Source organism: Procambarus clarkii, chromosome 4, assembly GCF_040958095.1.
Source record: "Procambarus clarkii isolate CNS0578487 chromosome 4, FALCON_Pclarkii_2.0, whole genome shotgun sequence".
NCBI lineage: Eukaryota > Metazoa > Arthropoda > Malacostraca > Decapoda > Cambaridae > Procambarus > Procambarus clarkii.
The window spans coordinates 39,150,785-39,167,248 of NC_091153.1; the positions used below are offsets into that span (position 1 = coordinate 39,150,785).

The 16,464-nt window shown below is 43.2% G+C and overlaps 1 protein-coding gene across 1 annotated transcript in view; it reads right to left on the reverse strand.

Moving 5' to 3' along the window:
• kz (putative ATP-dependent RNA helicase kurz) overlaps positions 1–16,464 on the reverse strand; it is a 222,505-nt gene that overhangs the window by 74,423 nt on the left and 131,618 nt on the right. The window contains exons 10-12 of the mRNA XM_045732921.2: positions 3,607–3,726; positions 828–1,094; positions 496–607 (exon numbers count right to left, since the gene is read on the reverse strand). Of these exons, the coding sequence (XP_045588877.2) occupies positions 496–607; positions 828–1,094; positions 3,607–3,726 (499 nt within the window). The remainder of the gene's footprint in view (positions 1–495; positions 608–827; positions 1,095–3,606; positions 3,727–16,464) is intronic.

The window sequence follows — 16,464 nt, forward strand, 5'->3', positions numbered from 1 at the left end:
ACCCACCCCCCTCCTCCACCATGCGTATAGAGCCACAGACGGGATTAATACGGTATGGCCGTATTTTCATCCGGCCAAACCAGCTTTTATCCGGTTCCTGTGGCCATTTTGGCCGGATATTGTGATAACTTTATCCGATCACGATTTTGGCCGTATAAGGGCGTTTTCCGGATGTTTGAATCCCGGATAATCGCGGGGTTACAGTACCTGTATATATATTACCTTTCATTCAATCGATACATGTCATGTTTCATAAAAGATATCTTGTGTGTTTTCTATGATATTGTTTCCTAATTAACAAAGTAATCTAGGTTTGGTTTGCTATCATATTTTGGTGCATTGTGATGACAGGAATTTGTTCTTACAAGCTTAAAGTACAGGCACAATAACACACTGCCATTACTAATATTTTCCCTGTTATCTATGTCATTCATAAATATATTATGTATGTTTCCTTATTACAAATTCTTTGGTTCTTCACATAAGATAATTTACCTTTAGAACGATTGACTTTAGCCCTTTTGTTTTTAAGACGTAATCCAACTGCTGGGCCTGTCCGTTCTTCCAGTGCACCTAAGGTCAACAGTCTTTTTATTGCACGGAGTACCTGATATAAGAAATAATAATAAAAGTGAACAGAACATGGATAAAGCAAGCATATATATTCCAAGAATTTTAAAAACAAATTACTGTATTCAGAGCTACTGTAAACTAAAGCTCATAAACAATTGAACAAAAATTAATGCCTTCCAAATGAATATCATTGTAATTGCAAATTTTCTTTTTTATTCATAAGACTAAAATAATTATGTAATACGAAATAATACCTGTAAGTGTTCAGGAGGGGTAGGAAATGGAAAATTGACCATTGGAAGGTTCATGGACTTCATCACCAACACCAAATCATCAATAGGACGCCGTAGGATCTCTGCTCGAGAAAACTTTTGGAACTCATCGTTGAATACTGCAGAGGAGTAAAGACGGTAACAATGCCCTGGTGCTACTCTGCCAGCTCGACCTGCTCTCTGGTTGGCTGAAGCTTGAGAAGTCCATGTGATATGGAACATTGACACACCGGTTACCTGATCATATACCTGCCAAATACACAATATTGAAGAAATGAAATCAGCAAGCGAGACAATATACAAAGAAATTTCATTTTGTTCCAAACTATTCACAGTATTCTATGTCAATGAAGGATAACTGAAAAAAACTAAGTGATGAATCTATGAAATGCCAATTTCTGGGTGAGCCCCAGTAGCTCCCTGAAGCTACAGTGCACATATAGTGCCAAACTACAAGGTGCTATCATCACAGAGTTCTTTTAGGCCTATTGGGGACCAAGAGCCAGAACCTGGTACCCTATAATGAGGGCTGAGAGAGCAGTGGCACTATGATAAAATTGTTAGTGAATTTTAATCATGTTGATACGAGGCAACAATATTTGGCATAAGATACCGATCCAGAAAATGCAGGAAAGAAAAGACAGGACAACCAAAACCGACACTGAAGAGGAATTACAAAGGGAGAGGAAATTGCGAAAAGCAAGCCAGATAACGTCATACTGTCACCGAGAAGAGGACTGGTGGTGGGACACCAACAAATTAGTCACCTGATCACCATAGAGATGGCAATAAATGTGTGTCAGACACTCCAGACGCAAAAATCGGAGAAGGCGGAATCAGCAAGGTACTGTACATCACTGGACTGATCTTCTGAAAGAGTCTGAGCCACAGGCAAGTGGCTGGGTTTGGATACTGAACAAGCAGCACCTGAAACCCAAGGCTGAGAGAGCACGATCAACCTTTCCCCAGTAGACTCAAATTTTGCCAGGACCCAGAGCAAGAACTGTACTGGGAGGGGGATGAGGTACAGATATCCCCACCCCAACCAGTCCAATAGAAAGGGATCTACCGCGAGAGCCTCTCAGGTGGAGAACAGCGAGAGATTGGAGGTATCCGTGATCGGAGAGTAATTTCAAAGCAGTGCTGACAAAGAATGCTGGAAAGACTGGACACCACAAGTATTGCTCTCATCTTGTAACTACACTTAGATAATTACTAAAGCTCACATAACAAGGATAACCCCTCTGTGCACATGCAGTTCCAAGCACTCTTAACTCCTGGCTCATGTTACACCACAGTGTACAGGATGAGCCTCAAAGATGAAAACCACCACTCGGCTGAAAAGCAGAATGCTGGAGCCAGAGTAACAGAGAGATGACCTAGCACTCATTGCATATCAGCACTGAACTCAATCAGTGGCTAAAACTATGTTGACCAGGGTTATGGAGATGCTGTGATTCCATGTATTTTGTGACCTTACTTCTTAGCACTCTTTCAAAGATTTTTATGATGTGTGAGGTTAGTGCTATCGGTCTGTATAATGTTTTTCCTTCATTTTTCGCAAGGAAGAAACTGATAAATTCGAAAGCACAAGGGGTCAGAAATACCAAAATAAAGCAGCTGTAGATGACAAAAACTGACCCAACACATTCTGCTGAAAGAGGAGAGGAAAAAAGGGCAAGGCAGACAAAGGGGCTAGGGACCATACTGAATCTAATGACTGGGTCAGGATAGCCTGTTGACATGTGAGGCAGGTGGCAAAGAACATGGCAGCTGCCACCACCACCAAGAGCACAGGCAAGTAGAGCTTGTGGAGATCCACTCAGAAAGCCACAGCAGACAAGACCCTTGCACCAGGCTCCGAGCCGAGAGCCACAACATCCAAATGGAGCTCCACAAGGGCAAGAAACTGCAAAACTGAAGCCAAGTGTGAGTGGGCATGGTGCACTGAAGTGCATTGCACCATGCATATTAAAGAGTTGTCTGGCTGGATGGGGCTCCAGTTTGCCTGGGCTGCTATCTAGTAGAGATTGTCTATGCAGTGATTTTCCTGTGGTGTCAACTGCTTACATGGTTATAATCTGGGTTATAAATGTCTCCAAGCAGTTGCTTCTTTTGAAGAGCTAATTAGCTTACTGGTGTTTTTTTCTTGGTTCTATGGAGAGCTCCAATTCCCAGGCCTCCCTTAGCTTCTTGGAAGGAGGCCAGATTCTAGTCCTGGTTTCTCATAGACTCTAATGAGCTAATAGAGGACCGTGTGTTTTCCAAGGCCTGGATATTTCCAGGTTGTAGCATCAGTGAGCAACTAATGGGGCCCTACCAAAAATACAATCCTTTCTACAATGAAGGCTTTGCAATGATAAAACTACCCTTTTATATACAAAACACAAAATTTGTTGTTTACTAGAAATTTAACGAAGGAGCAAAAATTGTTAAAAACATTAGTAATACAGAGTGACAATAAACAAACCATAATGCAAAACAAAAATATTATATCATGACTATTAAGCAATTATGATCCCTAATCATCATTACATATATGATCCTGATAACTAATGCTTCTAATGTGATTAGTACAAAACTGTTAAAAAGTTAATACATGGAACCAAAACTTTGTAAAATTTTATATAAAATACTCAAAATGCACTATAATTCAATGCTAGGTAATTACCACTTAGATAATTACTGTAAATTTTTACTATTTTCAAGAATATTTTACAAATTTTTTAATTTCATGTATTAACTTAAAAAGAATTCTCACCTTTTCTTTAACTTTGCCACAGTCTACAACATATTTAATACTAGGTAAGGTGATGGAGGTTTCTGCGACATTTGTTGCGACAACACACAGTCGCGTTCCCTCTGGTGGTGGCTTAAACACCTGTTTAATGTTTACAATTATTAGTATAGCATAAATTTCCTCAAAAACAATATATTTCTGGATACATTTGTTTTGTATCATACAAAGTATAAATTTAATAGTGTAGAAAGAACTCTATATTTTCTAAAGATTATTCTAACTCCAGCAGCACTAAAAAACCACCATTGATTGTAATGAAATGCCATTTTCTGGGCAAGTCCCAGAGGCTCACTGGAGCTACTGGACTGAGATTTGCTACAGGTATATTTGTCTAGGGATTCAGTCATATGGAGTTCTTATGCCTACCAGGAACCATGAGCCAGAACCTGGTTCCATCAGAGAGGCGAAGGGAGCAATGGCCTATGAAAACTCCAATCTTTGAGAGTATATTCATGTTTGCCATCGACAGGGGTTAGGCACCCAGAAAGGCAGAGGCGCCCAAAAATGAACCCCAACTGGTAGAAAATTACAACCCCAAGACCAAACAAAGCCCAAGACCTCCCCCCACCTCTTCCCAAGAAAAACAAGGTTACAAGAAAATCTTCATCAAATTCATGAACCGATCATTTGCCCCCCACCCCACTCCTGGAAAGAGGAGAAGGGAGGCCCCCACCTTACCTTGAGGTTACCTGGAGGTGCTTCCGGGGCTTAGCGTCCCCGCGGTCCGGTCGTCGATCAGGTCTCCTGGTTGCTGGACTGGTCAACCAGGCTGATGGACACGGCTGCTCACAGCCTGATGTACGAATCACAGCCTGGTTGATCAAGTATGCTTTGGAGGTGCTTATCCAGTTCTCTCTTGAACACTGTGAGGGGGTCAGCCAGTTATGCCCCTTATGTGTAGTGGAAGCGTGCTGGACAGTCTCGGGCCTCTGATGTTGATAGAGTTCTCTCTCAGAGTACCTGTTGCACCTCTGCTTTTCAATGGGGGTATTCTGCACATACTGCCATGCCTTCTGGTCTCATGTGATGTTATTTCTGTGTGCAGGTTTGGGACCAGCCCCTCTACTATTTTCCACGTGTAAATTATTATGTATCTCTCCCACCTGCGCTCAAGAGAATAGAGATTTAGGCTCTTTAGTTGGTCCCAGTAGGCGATGAGTCACAATAATGTGGCTAAAGTATGATGACCAGGCCACACACTAGAATGTGAAGGGACGACAACGTTTCAGTCCATCCTGGACCATTCTCAAGTCGATTGTCAATCGACTTGAGAATGGTCCAGGACGGACGGAAACGTCGTCGTCCCTTCACATTCTAGTGTGTGGTCTAGTCATCATTGGTCCCAGTAGTTTAGAGGTTTTACCGAGTGGATTCTAGCAGTAAAGGATCTCTGCACGCTCTCCAGGTCAGCAATTTCTCCAGCTTTGAAAGGGGCTGTCATTGTGCAGCAGTACTCCACTCTAAGAGAGCACAAGCGTTTTGAAAAGTATCATCATCGGTATAGCATCTCTAGTGTGAAAAGTTGTTATTCAACCTTTCATTTTTCTTGCAGTTGTGACGGCTACTTTATTGTGTTCTTTAAAGGTAAGGTCTTCAGACATGAGTACACCCAGGTCCTTTACATTGCCTTTTCATTCTATGTTACGATTTGACTGAGCTTTGTACATGGTTTCCATTTTTATATTTTCCTTTTTTCCATAGCGCATGAGCTGGAACTTATCTTCGTTAAATGCCATATTATTTTCTGTAGCCCATAGAAAGACCTGATTTTCATCTGATTGGAGATTTGCTGTGTCCTCTATGTTGATTACTCACATGAAAATCCTAGTGTCATCTACAAAGGATGATATAGTTTTTATTTATTATTATTTTCTACCACAAACGTGATACAGTGCTATAGATTGTGTCCTTGTCTATGTCTCATATGAGGATGAGAAAAAGTACTGGAGCAAGCACAGTATCCTGGGGGACTGAGCTCTTCACGGTTGATAGGCTGAACTTTATTTTGTTGACTATTACACATTGGGTTCTGTTACAGGAAATTGTAGATCCATCTGCCTATTTTCCCAATAATTGCTTTTGAACGCATTTGATGTGCAATTGTCACATTTGTCAAAGGCTTTTGTGAAATCTGTGTATATTACATCAGTGTTTTGTTTGTCTTCCATGGCATCTAATGCCATGTCATAGTGGTCCAGCAACTGTGACAGGCAAGAGCGTCCTGTCCTGAAACCATGTTGTCCGGGGTTATGAAGATGCTGTGATTCCATGTATTTTGTGATCTTACTTCTTAGCACTCTTTCAAAGATTTTTATGATGTGCAATGTTAGTGCTATCGATCTGTAATTTTTTGCCTTTGCCTTATTTCCTCTAATTATGGAGTGGTGTTATCTCTGCTGTTCTTAGTATGTCAGGGATAACGCCAGTATCTAGGCTTTGTCTCCAAAGAATGTGAAGGGCCTGCGATAGTGTTTCTTTTACAGTTCTTGATGAAGATGGAGTTCCAAGAACCAGGTCCTGATGCAGTGCATAGGCATACTATTTATAGCTTCTTCGAAATCCAGTGGGAATAGGGTGACATCTGATATATTATTTGATGTTGGTATCACATCCATGAAAAATTCATTTGGGTTATCAATCTTTAGTGTATTTAGTGGCTCGCTGAAAGAGTCGTACTGCTTCCTCAGTAACTCGGTCATTTCTTTGTTGTCATCGGTGAAAGTTCCATCTCCCTTTCGCAGGGGCCCAATACTAGATGTGGTTTTTGATCTTGATTTTGCATAGGAGAAAAAATATTTTGGATTTCTCTTTATTTCACTGATGGCCTTTTGCTCTCTTTGCCTCTCCTGGGTTTTGTATGATTCTTGTAGCGTGAGTTCAATTGTTTCTATTTCTCTACCTAACCTTCTTCGGCATTCTTGAGATAGGGTGCGACTCTCAAGTTATTCCGCGATTCGTTTTCTTCGCCAATAGTGGGAACGACGTTCCCGTTCCAGTCTGCATCTCTCTAGTTTTTCTTAGAGGTATGCAGTTTGAGCATATTTCTAGTGCTACTGAGCTTATTTTTTTCAGGCACTGGTTCAGGTTTACATTTTCTAGCTGTTTTTCTCAGTTTATTTCTGTGAAGTCTTGGTTTATTTGCTCTCAGTTTATTTGTTTATTATTGAAGTTGAATTTGCTGAAATCTCCTCCACCGGGCATCGGGACTGATTTTGAAGGTCTATTCCCCATGCTTGTCAGAACTTCAATTAAGTTGTGATCTGAGTAACAGGTATTTGTAATCATTATGTTCCTGATCAATTCATCATTATTTATGAAAATGAGGTCCAGCATGTTCTCCTTCCTACTTAGTTCTATTATTTGCTGGTTTAAGGCAAACCTGTCGCATATCCGTAGCAGGTCATTTGCGTGTGCCTGTTCATTTAGGCTACTTCCTGGTATTCCTTCTGATATTACTGTATTAGCCAGGTGCTTCCATTCCAGGTGCCATAGGTTGAAGTCCCCAAGCAGGATGATGTTCGGGGCTGGATTTGTGAGGTTATCCAAGCAGTGTTCTATTTTCATTAGTTGATCTTTAAACTGTTGAGGGTTTGCCTCCGGTGACTTATATACAAGGACAATACATTTAGGATCTCTATTTTGATTATCAGCACTTTCACCATATCATTTGTGGTATTTAGCAGCTCAATACAGATAAGTGTGTCTTTGATATAGAGGCTGACCCCACCCTGTAGCTGGTGTTTCCTGTCACATCTGAAAAGATTGTACTCTGAGATCCATATTTCACCATCATGGTAGTCCCTTGTGTGAGTTTCCATTAGGGCTGCAAACACTACATTTGCCTCATGAAGGAAACCATCTATAAAATGAACTTTGTTGGATTTGCGTGTTTTTATACCCTGGAAGTTGGCAGATATAAATGATGCTGTCGTGTTTGTGGAAGTGCTGGATGCTTTACTGGGTGTTAATATCAGAGTCTCTGGTAGGAAGGCCACTGTGTTTGCGTCCTCTCTAGCATTTGACTGAGATGGTGGTGGGGGACTGGACATTTTTAGTCATTCTTCTCTTTTTCTTGCTAAAAAATCATCCCGGTCGATGGAGTTGTGGCTGTTTTCATAGTGGCAGTCTGTCGGTTTTATTAGCCTGGTACCTCTTATATGAAAAGCTGGACATTCCGTATTGAAGCATTCTTTCCTGTCTAAAGAGTTCTTGTAAATTTCTGGGTGAAAGAATTCACAGCTTTTGGTACATTTACCTGTACTGAGGAGGTTTCTGCACTTTCTAGGGTGATCGTATTTACATGTTCCATTTGTTCTTCCCGATATCCCATGCTTACAGGTACCCCATTTGTAATACCGACAGATTTTGGGTCCTTGTTTTGTTTGTTTTTCTTTCCCAGGGATCGCACTCTGCTGCGGCGCCCCCCGACACTGTGCTCTGCTCCGGTGCCCGCGACACATCGCTGTGCGCTGGCGCCATCGATACCGTGACCTGCTCCTGCGCCATCAACACCATGCTCTGCTCCGGTGTCTCCAACACTGTACTCTGCTCTGGCGCCGCTGACACCGAGCTCTGCGCCGCATCTGATTGTACCTTGGTGTCATGGACAATTTGTTTTAAAGCATTTGAAATTGCTATGCCGGCATTTATTAGTGATTCTCTGTTTCAGCAGGAGTTTCATCCAGGATTTCGATCATCTTCAAGAAAGTTACACCCAGTTACACCAGTTACACTCACTCAGTTCATAACAGCCAAAGACCCCCTCAGGAGCAGCCGAAGGCGGGACGCCTTCGACCGGTTGCAGCCGGAGTAATGCCACAGGAGAGAGAGACAAGGATGCTGTCCGAGAATCCTAGACCAGGCCCAGCCAAGTCCGAGCCTGGGACAGAACCAAATGGGACTTTTTCCAGTTCACCAGGAACTTGAACCCAGTGAGGGAAAGAACTAAACCCCTGGCGAGCAGACAAGCGAACTGGCTGGGAGCCCATACCAACCAGTTGGCGAGGTAGGTCAAAACCCGAACACCTAGCAGACGCAGATGGGCCATCACGACCCGGGTAAGACAAGTGAAAATGTGAGGTGCCAGATCCAGCCCGAAGGGAAGGCAACGAAAGCGGTAAGCCTGTCGCCCCACCACAAACCTAACCAATCCCCGAACCCTGGATGAATGGGGATGTGCCAATACAGGTATGCATCCTGAAGGTCCAGAGACACAGGCCAAGAACCCGGCTCCAAGAGAAGCCAGACCTGGGACAGAGTGGTCATCCAAAAGGATGGGCAAGGAATACAACAGTTCAGATGGGACAAGTCCAGAATGAGCCGGAGATCTGCACAGTCCCATTTTGGCACCGAAAACAAGCGAGAAACCCACTTGAGGAACGAAGTCTTTTCAACAATTTCCAAGTACACTCACACCAGAATGACCTGATGGAGCGAAGGGGAAGAAGCCTGCCCAGCCAGCCCAGACCCTCCGAGAGGAGCTGACCAACACCACCACAGGCCGGAGGATACAACCCGAAAAGCCCACGAACCGTGGGACCATGAGTGGGCAAACAGCCAGCTTTCCCCATAGCGCTCCGTCAACGTGGCGACCCATGAAAGGGCCGGCGCCCCTTTTGGGAAGCCGACTTACATGCAGAGCGACCATGGTGCCGACAATACAAGGACAACTCCGGAGGGGGTACCGGAACAGAAGTTAGCACCAAGGGCCCACCTCGATTCCTTGCAGACATGAACCCTGGCATGACCTTTTTGGGAAGAGCAATAACACCTACCCCGGACCACCAACAAATCAGAAAGAGGAGAGGAACAAGCTGAAGCTGCCTACAAAAACTGAGAAACAACCGAGTCCCAAAATAATAATGGACAGAAAGAGATGAAACTTAAGAGCCAGGGCAAAACTAAATCACTAGAGGGGGGAAGATACCCTGCCGACACGCGAGTTGAGGCAAAAAACAGACACTGCCTCCCAGAGGATGACCTTGATCTTGACCTTTGACCTTGAGATATTTTCAAGGCTTAGCGTCCCCTGTGGCCCAGTTGTCAACCAGGCCTCCTGGTTGCTGGACTGGTCAACCAGGCTATTGGATGCGGCTGCTCGCAGCTTGCATAATACACCCAATATGGGAAAGAAGAACCAAACTCAAGAGAGACCAGGTCCATCAAAGAGGCAAAACCCGGGTCTCACAAGAGGTATGCACCCAGGGCCTCCGAACCTCCGCAGAGAAAATCCGAGAGGTGGAAAATCTCTGGAAAGATGAAGCCGCGGAACCCAAAGGAACCCAAGGAGGGGGGGGGAGGAGTCGAACCCATATCAAACTAGTACAGGGAACGGGGATATGAAAACCCCCAAACCCTGCAACAGCAAATCCCGCCCCAAGAGCATCAAAGCCCTGGGAGGATGGGGCCCAAGCCGACTCCTCCCCAGCCCCGGAATCCTCAAATTGAGGCTCCAGGGCAGAGCCCTGGAGCCACACACTCCACCCTTGAAGAAAAGGCAGAGTCCAAGGGAAAGGCATCAAATAAGGGAGCCTGCTGGGAAGACCTAGAAGCCTCAGCAGGAGGATCATGCTCAAAGACCTCCATCCCTGCATCGAATGGGGCAGCCCCCGGAGCCACCCGAGTCTCATTCCCCAACTAAATCCCGCCCCGACTCCAAAATCCTGAGACATTTGGAAGTCGGCAGCAGGAGGTAAGGAGCAGGGCGAACAACACCAACAGGTGTTGGTGTTTTACGTCCTGCATGCAAAACCTAGCATGCAACACAACAGCCGTTGGATCCTTAACATCTTCCAAGGAAGAATGGATAAATTGGATAACGAGTGGGGAACAACATAAGAATAAAGGTAACTGCAGAAGGCCTATTGGCCCATTCAAGGCAGCTCCTATTTATAACCACCCAACCCTACTTCCCTAACCAAAAGAGCAGAAATGCCTGCGCCGGTAGAGAGCACGAAGCTCCCTGACCCGACCCCCAGAGGCCAATGCCAACAGGAAAACAGCCTTAGAAAAACAACCCAGAACTGAAGGGGCCACTATAAACCAAGGGGAAGAGAGAAAAGGAAAGCACCCGGTCCAAAGACCAGGATAGCTCAGGTGGCGCATGAGCAGGCCGGAGGTGAAACAACGCATGAGACAGCATGGGAAACAGAGCAGAAGTAACATCAATGCCGAACGCAAGCTGGAGAGGCTCCGCCAAAGCCGCACAATACGAGGAGGTAGTATTCGGCATAAGATGATGGTCCTGGAACAACCACAAAAGGAAGGCCAAAACAACCCTATCAGAGTCCAAATGTTCGATGTCGGAACATTTCGATAAGAAATGTTCTGAATGATAGGAAAAATACATCGATGGGAAAAACCTGAAGGACCGCCAGGAAACTTGATACTGCCGCCGAGATGAAGCACACAGGTGGGAACCAACAACTAAGCCACCTACTCCCCATACAAGTGATGATAGACTCGAGTCAGAAACTCTAGTCACGGAGACTCGGGGAGAACAACAAACCAGCCTCATACCAGGCTAGACCGATCTGCAGAAAGAGGAGCTGTCATGGGAAGACCCTCGGGTTCGGACACCAAACAAGCAGCGCCTGAAACCAAGGCGCCAGGACAACTCTCCCCTGGTAAGTTTCCAAGCGAGCCAGGACCTGGAGCAACAGATGAACCAGGGAAAAGAGGTACAGGTAACCCCACTGCGCCCAGTCCTGCCTGAAGGCGACGACAGCCACAAACAAAAAGGCGAAGACAACCAAAGAGCCAGGGCCGAAGCGGATTCCAAGGAAGAAGTGAGCACAGCCTGCTAATATGCGAGTCGAGAAGCAAAAAAAACCAGCGTTGAATGTAATGAAACGCCATTTTCTGGGTGAGCCCTGGAGGCTCCCTGGAGCTTATCGGGCTAATGTATGTTATGTTAGACCGGGACATTAGCTAAGGAGTTCAGACCTACCAGGGACCAGCGCCAGAACCTGGCCCCTTCAGAGAGGTTTCAGGGAGCAATGGCCCTGGAAAACCCCATATGGTTGGGGGTTTTCCTTATCTGCCATCGACTGGGGTTAGGCACCCAGAAAGGTAGGCGTAACAAAAACCCCACATGGTAAGAAACTACAACAAAAACCGAACAGAGAGGTAGAAAACTCCCTACAATCCCAAGGAAACAAGCAAACAAGCAAACATCACACTTTACTGCCGCGCCGATCGTCCGCGCAGCCCTCCCCACCCCGGGAGGGGGAGGGGGGAGCCCCGGACCTACCGCGCCGGCTGCCAAGCTCCAGTTCGGAAGCTAAGCTTCAAGCTAAGCTAAGCTTCGTCGAGGTAGGCCAGACACCGAATCTCAGACGCAGACAGGGCACTAAGATCCGGTAAAGATGCAAAGAGTATACAAAGTGCCCTTCACAAAATAGGGAATGCAATAAAAACAGCAAACCTGAAGCCCCACCACCAAAGCATTGTATGACAATCATATGAAGACATATTATGACATATGACAATCATTATATGACAATATGACAATTATAATCAAAGCATTATATGACAAAGAGTGCTGGGAAGACGGGACACCACGAGAGTAGCTCTCATCCTGTAACTACACTTAGGTAAGTACACATAGGTAATTACCAACCGTGCTAGCCCCAGAAAAACTGGAGAGGAACGTGCCAAGAAGTGACCTGGAGGTCCAGGTCCACCATCCATGCACCCGGCCCTAACAGAATCCGAACAGGAGACAACAGTCCTCCGAGCAGGGCAGAGGATCCAGGGCGCAGACGGAAGTAGTCCAGAAGAACTGCAGACTGGAAAAGCTCATGACTGCAAAGAGCAGACGGGAAGCCCAGAAGGATGGGGCGGATCGACCACGCCCCACGCACCCACGAAGAGGAAATGACGAAGCGCAGGGAAGAAGCCCACCCCGCCAGCTCTGAACCCCCCCAAGGGGGAGAAGCCGTCCTCCGACGCCAGCAGAGGCCGGAAGACAACCCAAAGCGCCCACCAACAGCGGGACCAAGCGAGAGGCAACAGAGCCAGCTGCTCCCCCAGCGCCCAGTCAACAGAGAAGGGAACAGAACCCCTTCAGAAAGAAAAAGTACACTACCGAAGTCATGAGGAGAGACAACGGGAATGAAACCACACTTCGCTGGAAGATGAAGTGAGGGGAGACCTGATCACCACATTTGTGGGAAATTTTTACCCACCATATCTAATAATCATCTAAGAAATGTATAATTTCTATATCATATCTATATCATATCAAAATCATATCTAAATCGTATCAAAATCATATTAGAATCATTAAAGATTCATTATATAGCTTGATCCTGGATGACAATGGCACCATGAACACGTACGCAACAGGGGCCCCTTTGATGCCTACGTGACTTTGTACATGATTTCTCAAGGATCCAGAAGCTTCTAGAAGGATTTGTTAATTAAAAAACTATTGGAACATTGATTCAACATCCGGTAGGATTAAAAATCGAATCCTTAATAAGATTCAGTGGTACTTTCAAATACTACTTATAATCTTTAAATCTTATATCTAATTATATTATAATCACATCTTATTTCAATAATAAGTCTAGACTGTAAAAATAATCAATCAATATTCATAGAAGGCTACCGTGCACAGAGAGCATGGCAGGGCGATGGGGGGAGTGAAGCGCCCACCAACAAAGCCCGAGGCACTCCGCGTTTGTTTACAAATGAGTGAACAAGTGACTGATCCTTAGCGAACATTACCAGCTCAAGGACACCTTATCTAATATTTTTTATCGCCAGTGAATACTCTCTAGAACTGGGGGAGTACCTGGACAATATCTACAAGGAAAATCCTGGAACATTACATAAAATAAGAGTGTATAGTGGAGATCACGGTGACACGGTTTCCTCCACCTTCATTCTTTATCTTTATCAACTCATTCTTCTGCAACAGCAGGGACAATCACGTAGCAACGCTACCAGATCATCATACAGCAACGCTGTAGCAAAATATCGTGCCTAAACTCAACAAGAGAGAGTTAATCAGTCTGGCAAACTTGTCAGACAGGCACCCCGACTGGCAGAGAAGTATATTGAGGGTTATTTGGTGTATGATTGGCCAATTGTATGCTTGTGTAACTTTAATATCCTATAAATCTGTCTGTTGGTTAAAAAGCGAGGCTAAGCCTCACATTTCAGTAAGTTTATTAAAATTGTAGTGTAGCTGTGAATCTTATCCAAGCACTGAACCTCATGAGTGTCCATTCTGTCAGAAAAGAATTCAGCCTCAATAAGTAAAAACCTCACAAGTGTCCACAGTGTTGGAAGGGATTCAGTCAAGCTAACTGTATAAATTGAATATGTCTGCATATATATTTGAATATATAAATTAAGTTATCAATTGCTTGCTTAGTTAATTTTTAAGTTATCATATAAGTTCATTTAATTGAATATAATTAGTAGTTACTTAATAGTATTAAGACTACATTTAAGGTCTTTTATTATACTTTTACAATTTAATTAGTTGTTTATAGTGTAAGTACATATTGGCTGTTAAGTTATGGTACTAGGTTAGACTATGTATGTTTAAATCTCTGATTTAAACAGAGCCAGTGTTCAGTCAGATAACTGAATTTATCAAATCTTATCCTTGTATAAGATACAAGCTGATGTGAGATCCCTGTCTACAGGTGGATTGGAACTTCTATCAACATAGTCATTCACCCCACCTGTCCCTTACAGCCCACAGTCTGTCATTAGGAAAAGAGGATCTAGGATTTACAACCCTAGCTAGAGATTTTAGTTGAATTAATTTGCAGACAGTAAATTTTTAATTTAGTTCAGTACAAGTCCCTGGTAGTCTCCTCTTATATCAATCCCAGCAGGTTTTTCCCACATTATTGGTCCTTCGAACCGGATATTAATGGTCCTTCGAACTTAGATATTAATTGGTCCTTTATACCTAGATATTTATGATCATTCGTTTACCGAATATTTCAATGCCAAATACATAAGAAACTTCTTGATTTTGCATTGGAATAATTCTTACATATTCTAGCCTAACCTAGCTATCAGCCAATATTTATCATAGCTATATATCTAAGTAAACAAATAGTTTGCAGTGGCTTAAGCCACCATATCCATTATCTAGTAAGCATTCATAGCATACTGATATTGTTTTGTGTTAAGAAACCACAGTACTTAATTATATCAGTGTCAAAGACACAACTGCATCTTAATCATAAAATACCATTACCTACCTCATTGTGGTAACATTACATGTATATTTAAGTGTATTATCTAGCATTATCTCTAATCTACTGATTTTCAGAGCTGCTCATTACATAATATTCTTTAAAAAAGTGTTATCATCACTGTAAGAGCATTCATTACAATCTAACTATAATCAACTGTATCAAACCCTATTACAGGTAAAACCAGTAGACATTCTACTGTATTTTATCTAACAATTATTATGGTAACAGATTTTGTAATAACTTTGCAAAAATAGTGCCATTTACTATTTTTAAAAAATTATTACAGGATTTACCAACTTGGTGCATTCGTGCATTCGGGTCACAAATCAAATTATTACAGTACTTTTGATAATGAACACCTGCTACAACCAGATTCCAGGGAGGAAATGAAGGACGATCTTTGGAATCATTACCTAAGTAGACAGGAAAGCTCATTTATCAAAATACATTAACATCATACATATTTATCAGAAAAAAAGAGAAAAATCTCGGAATCTCCGAAACTCGGAAAAGGTCAAAATGACTAACAGTATTCCACCAGCAACTGAAACAGAAAAGAAAAGGACACAAAGTGTCTAAAAAATCACTTGAATCTACAGCCTACAGACCATTTAAATCAGGTGATAGACAAATGTCATCATCACTTGGCTACAATAGTCTACAATTGGGGATTAAGACCAATCTTAATCTCACATCACAATCTGAAAGGCTAACAGCCCATTGACAATGTCAATACAAATATTATCATCCATCTAAGATAACTATCTTAATCCAAGAATAAAGTCTTGATCACTTAATCTCATGCTTTCACTGGAGTGAAAGCAGCCTCAGAAAATCTGAAGTTAATCAAGCATCTCAAAGAGACTTACTTAATAGAAAAGGCAAAGCCGAGAAAAAAGCAAAAGCAAAATGCTTCATCACATCATGAATAATGTAGATACACATTATTACAGATACAATTCATCCTTTAAGGAAATCCTTGGAGGAGTACAAGTGTTACATGCTTGTATGACCTACTTGCATGTAATTACTTACCTACAAGTGTTACATACTTGTAACAACATCTTATCACAAAGCCAAATCTTTGATGGACTTCGAGCTTACGTACAAAGATTACGAAGCCGAGGAAAACTTAGATCTCAAGAAAAAATCCCCAAAGGTGAATCCACGGACAAGAACAAAAATGTCCAAAATGGCAGTCAAAAATCAAGGCAACAAAATTCCTCTTCTGCAAAGTGGAAACAGAATAATGTTGGCTCTTATGCTATATCCCCCACAGTTAACAGAACTGTAGGAAACCAAGCTCCTAAGACAGATAAGACAAAAGGAGCCACAAGTGCCCCAAAATGTTTATTCTGTCAAGAAGCACATACCATTTATCAATGCACAGTTTATGAAGGCCGTGCCAGTCGAATCGATCGACTGAAATCTCTGAACAGGTGCATCCGTTGTCTACGGAAGCACGATACAAGTGAGTGTATCACTCAATTGCAGAACTGCCAATATTGTCATAAAAGTGTACATCACACAGCACTCTGTAGTGATATTAACACTCAATCCAGATCACAGACTTCCAATAATCAACCTGCAT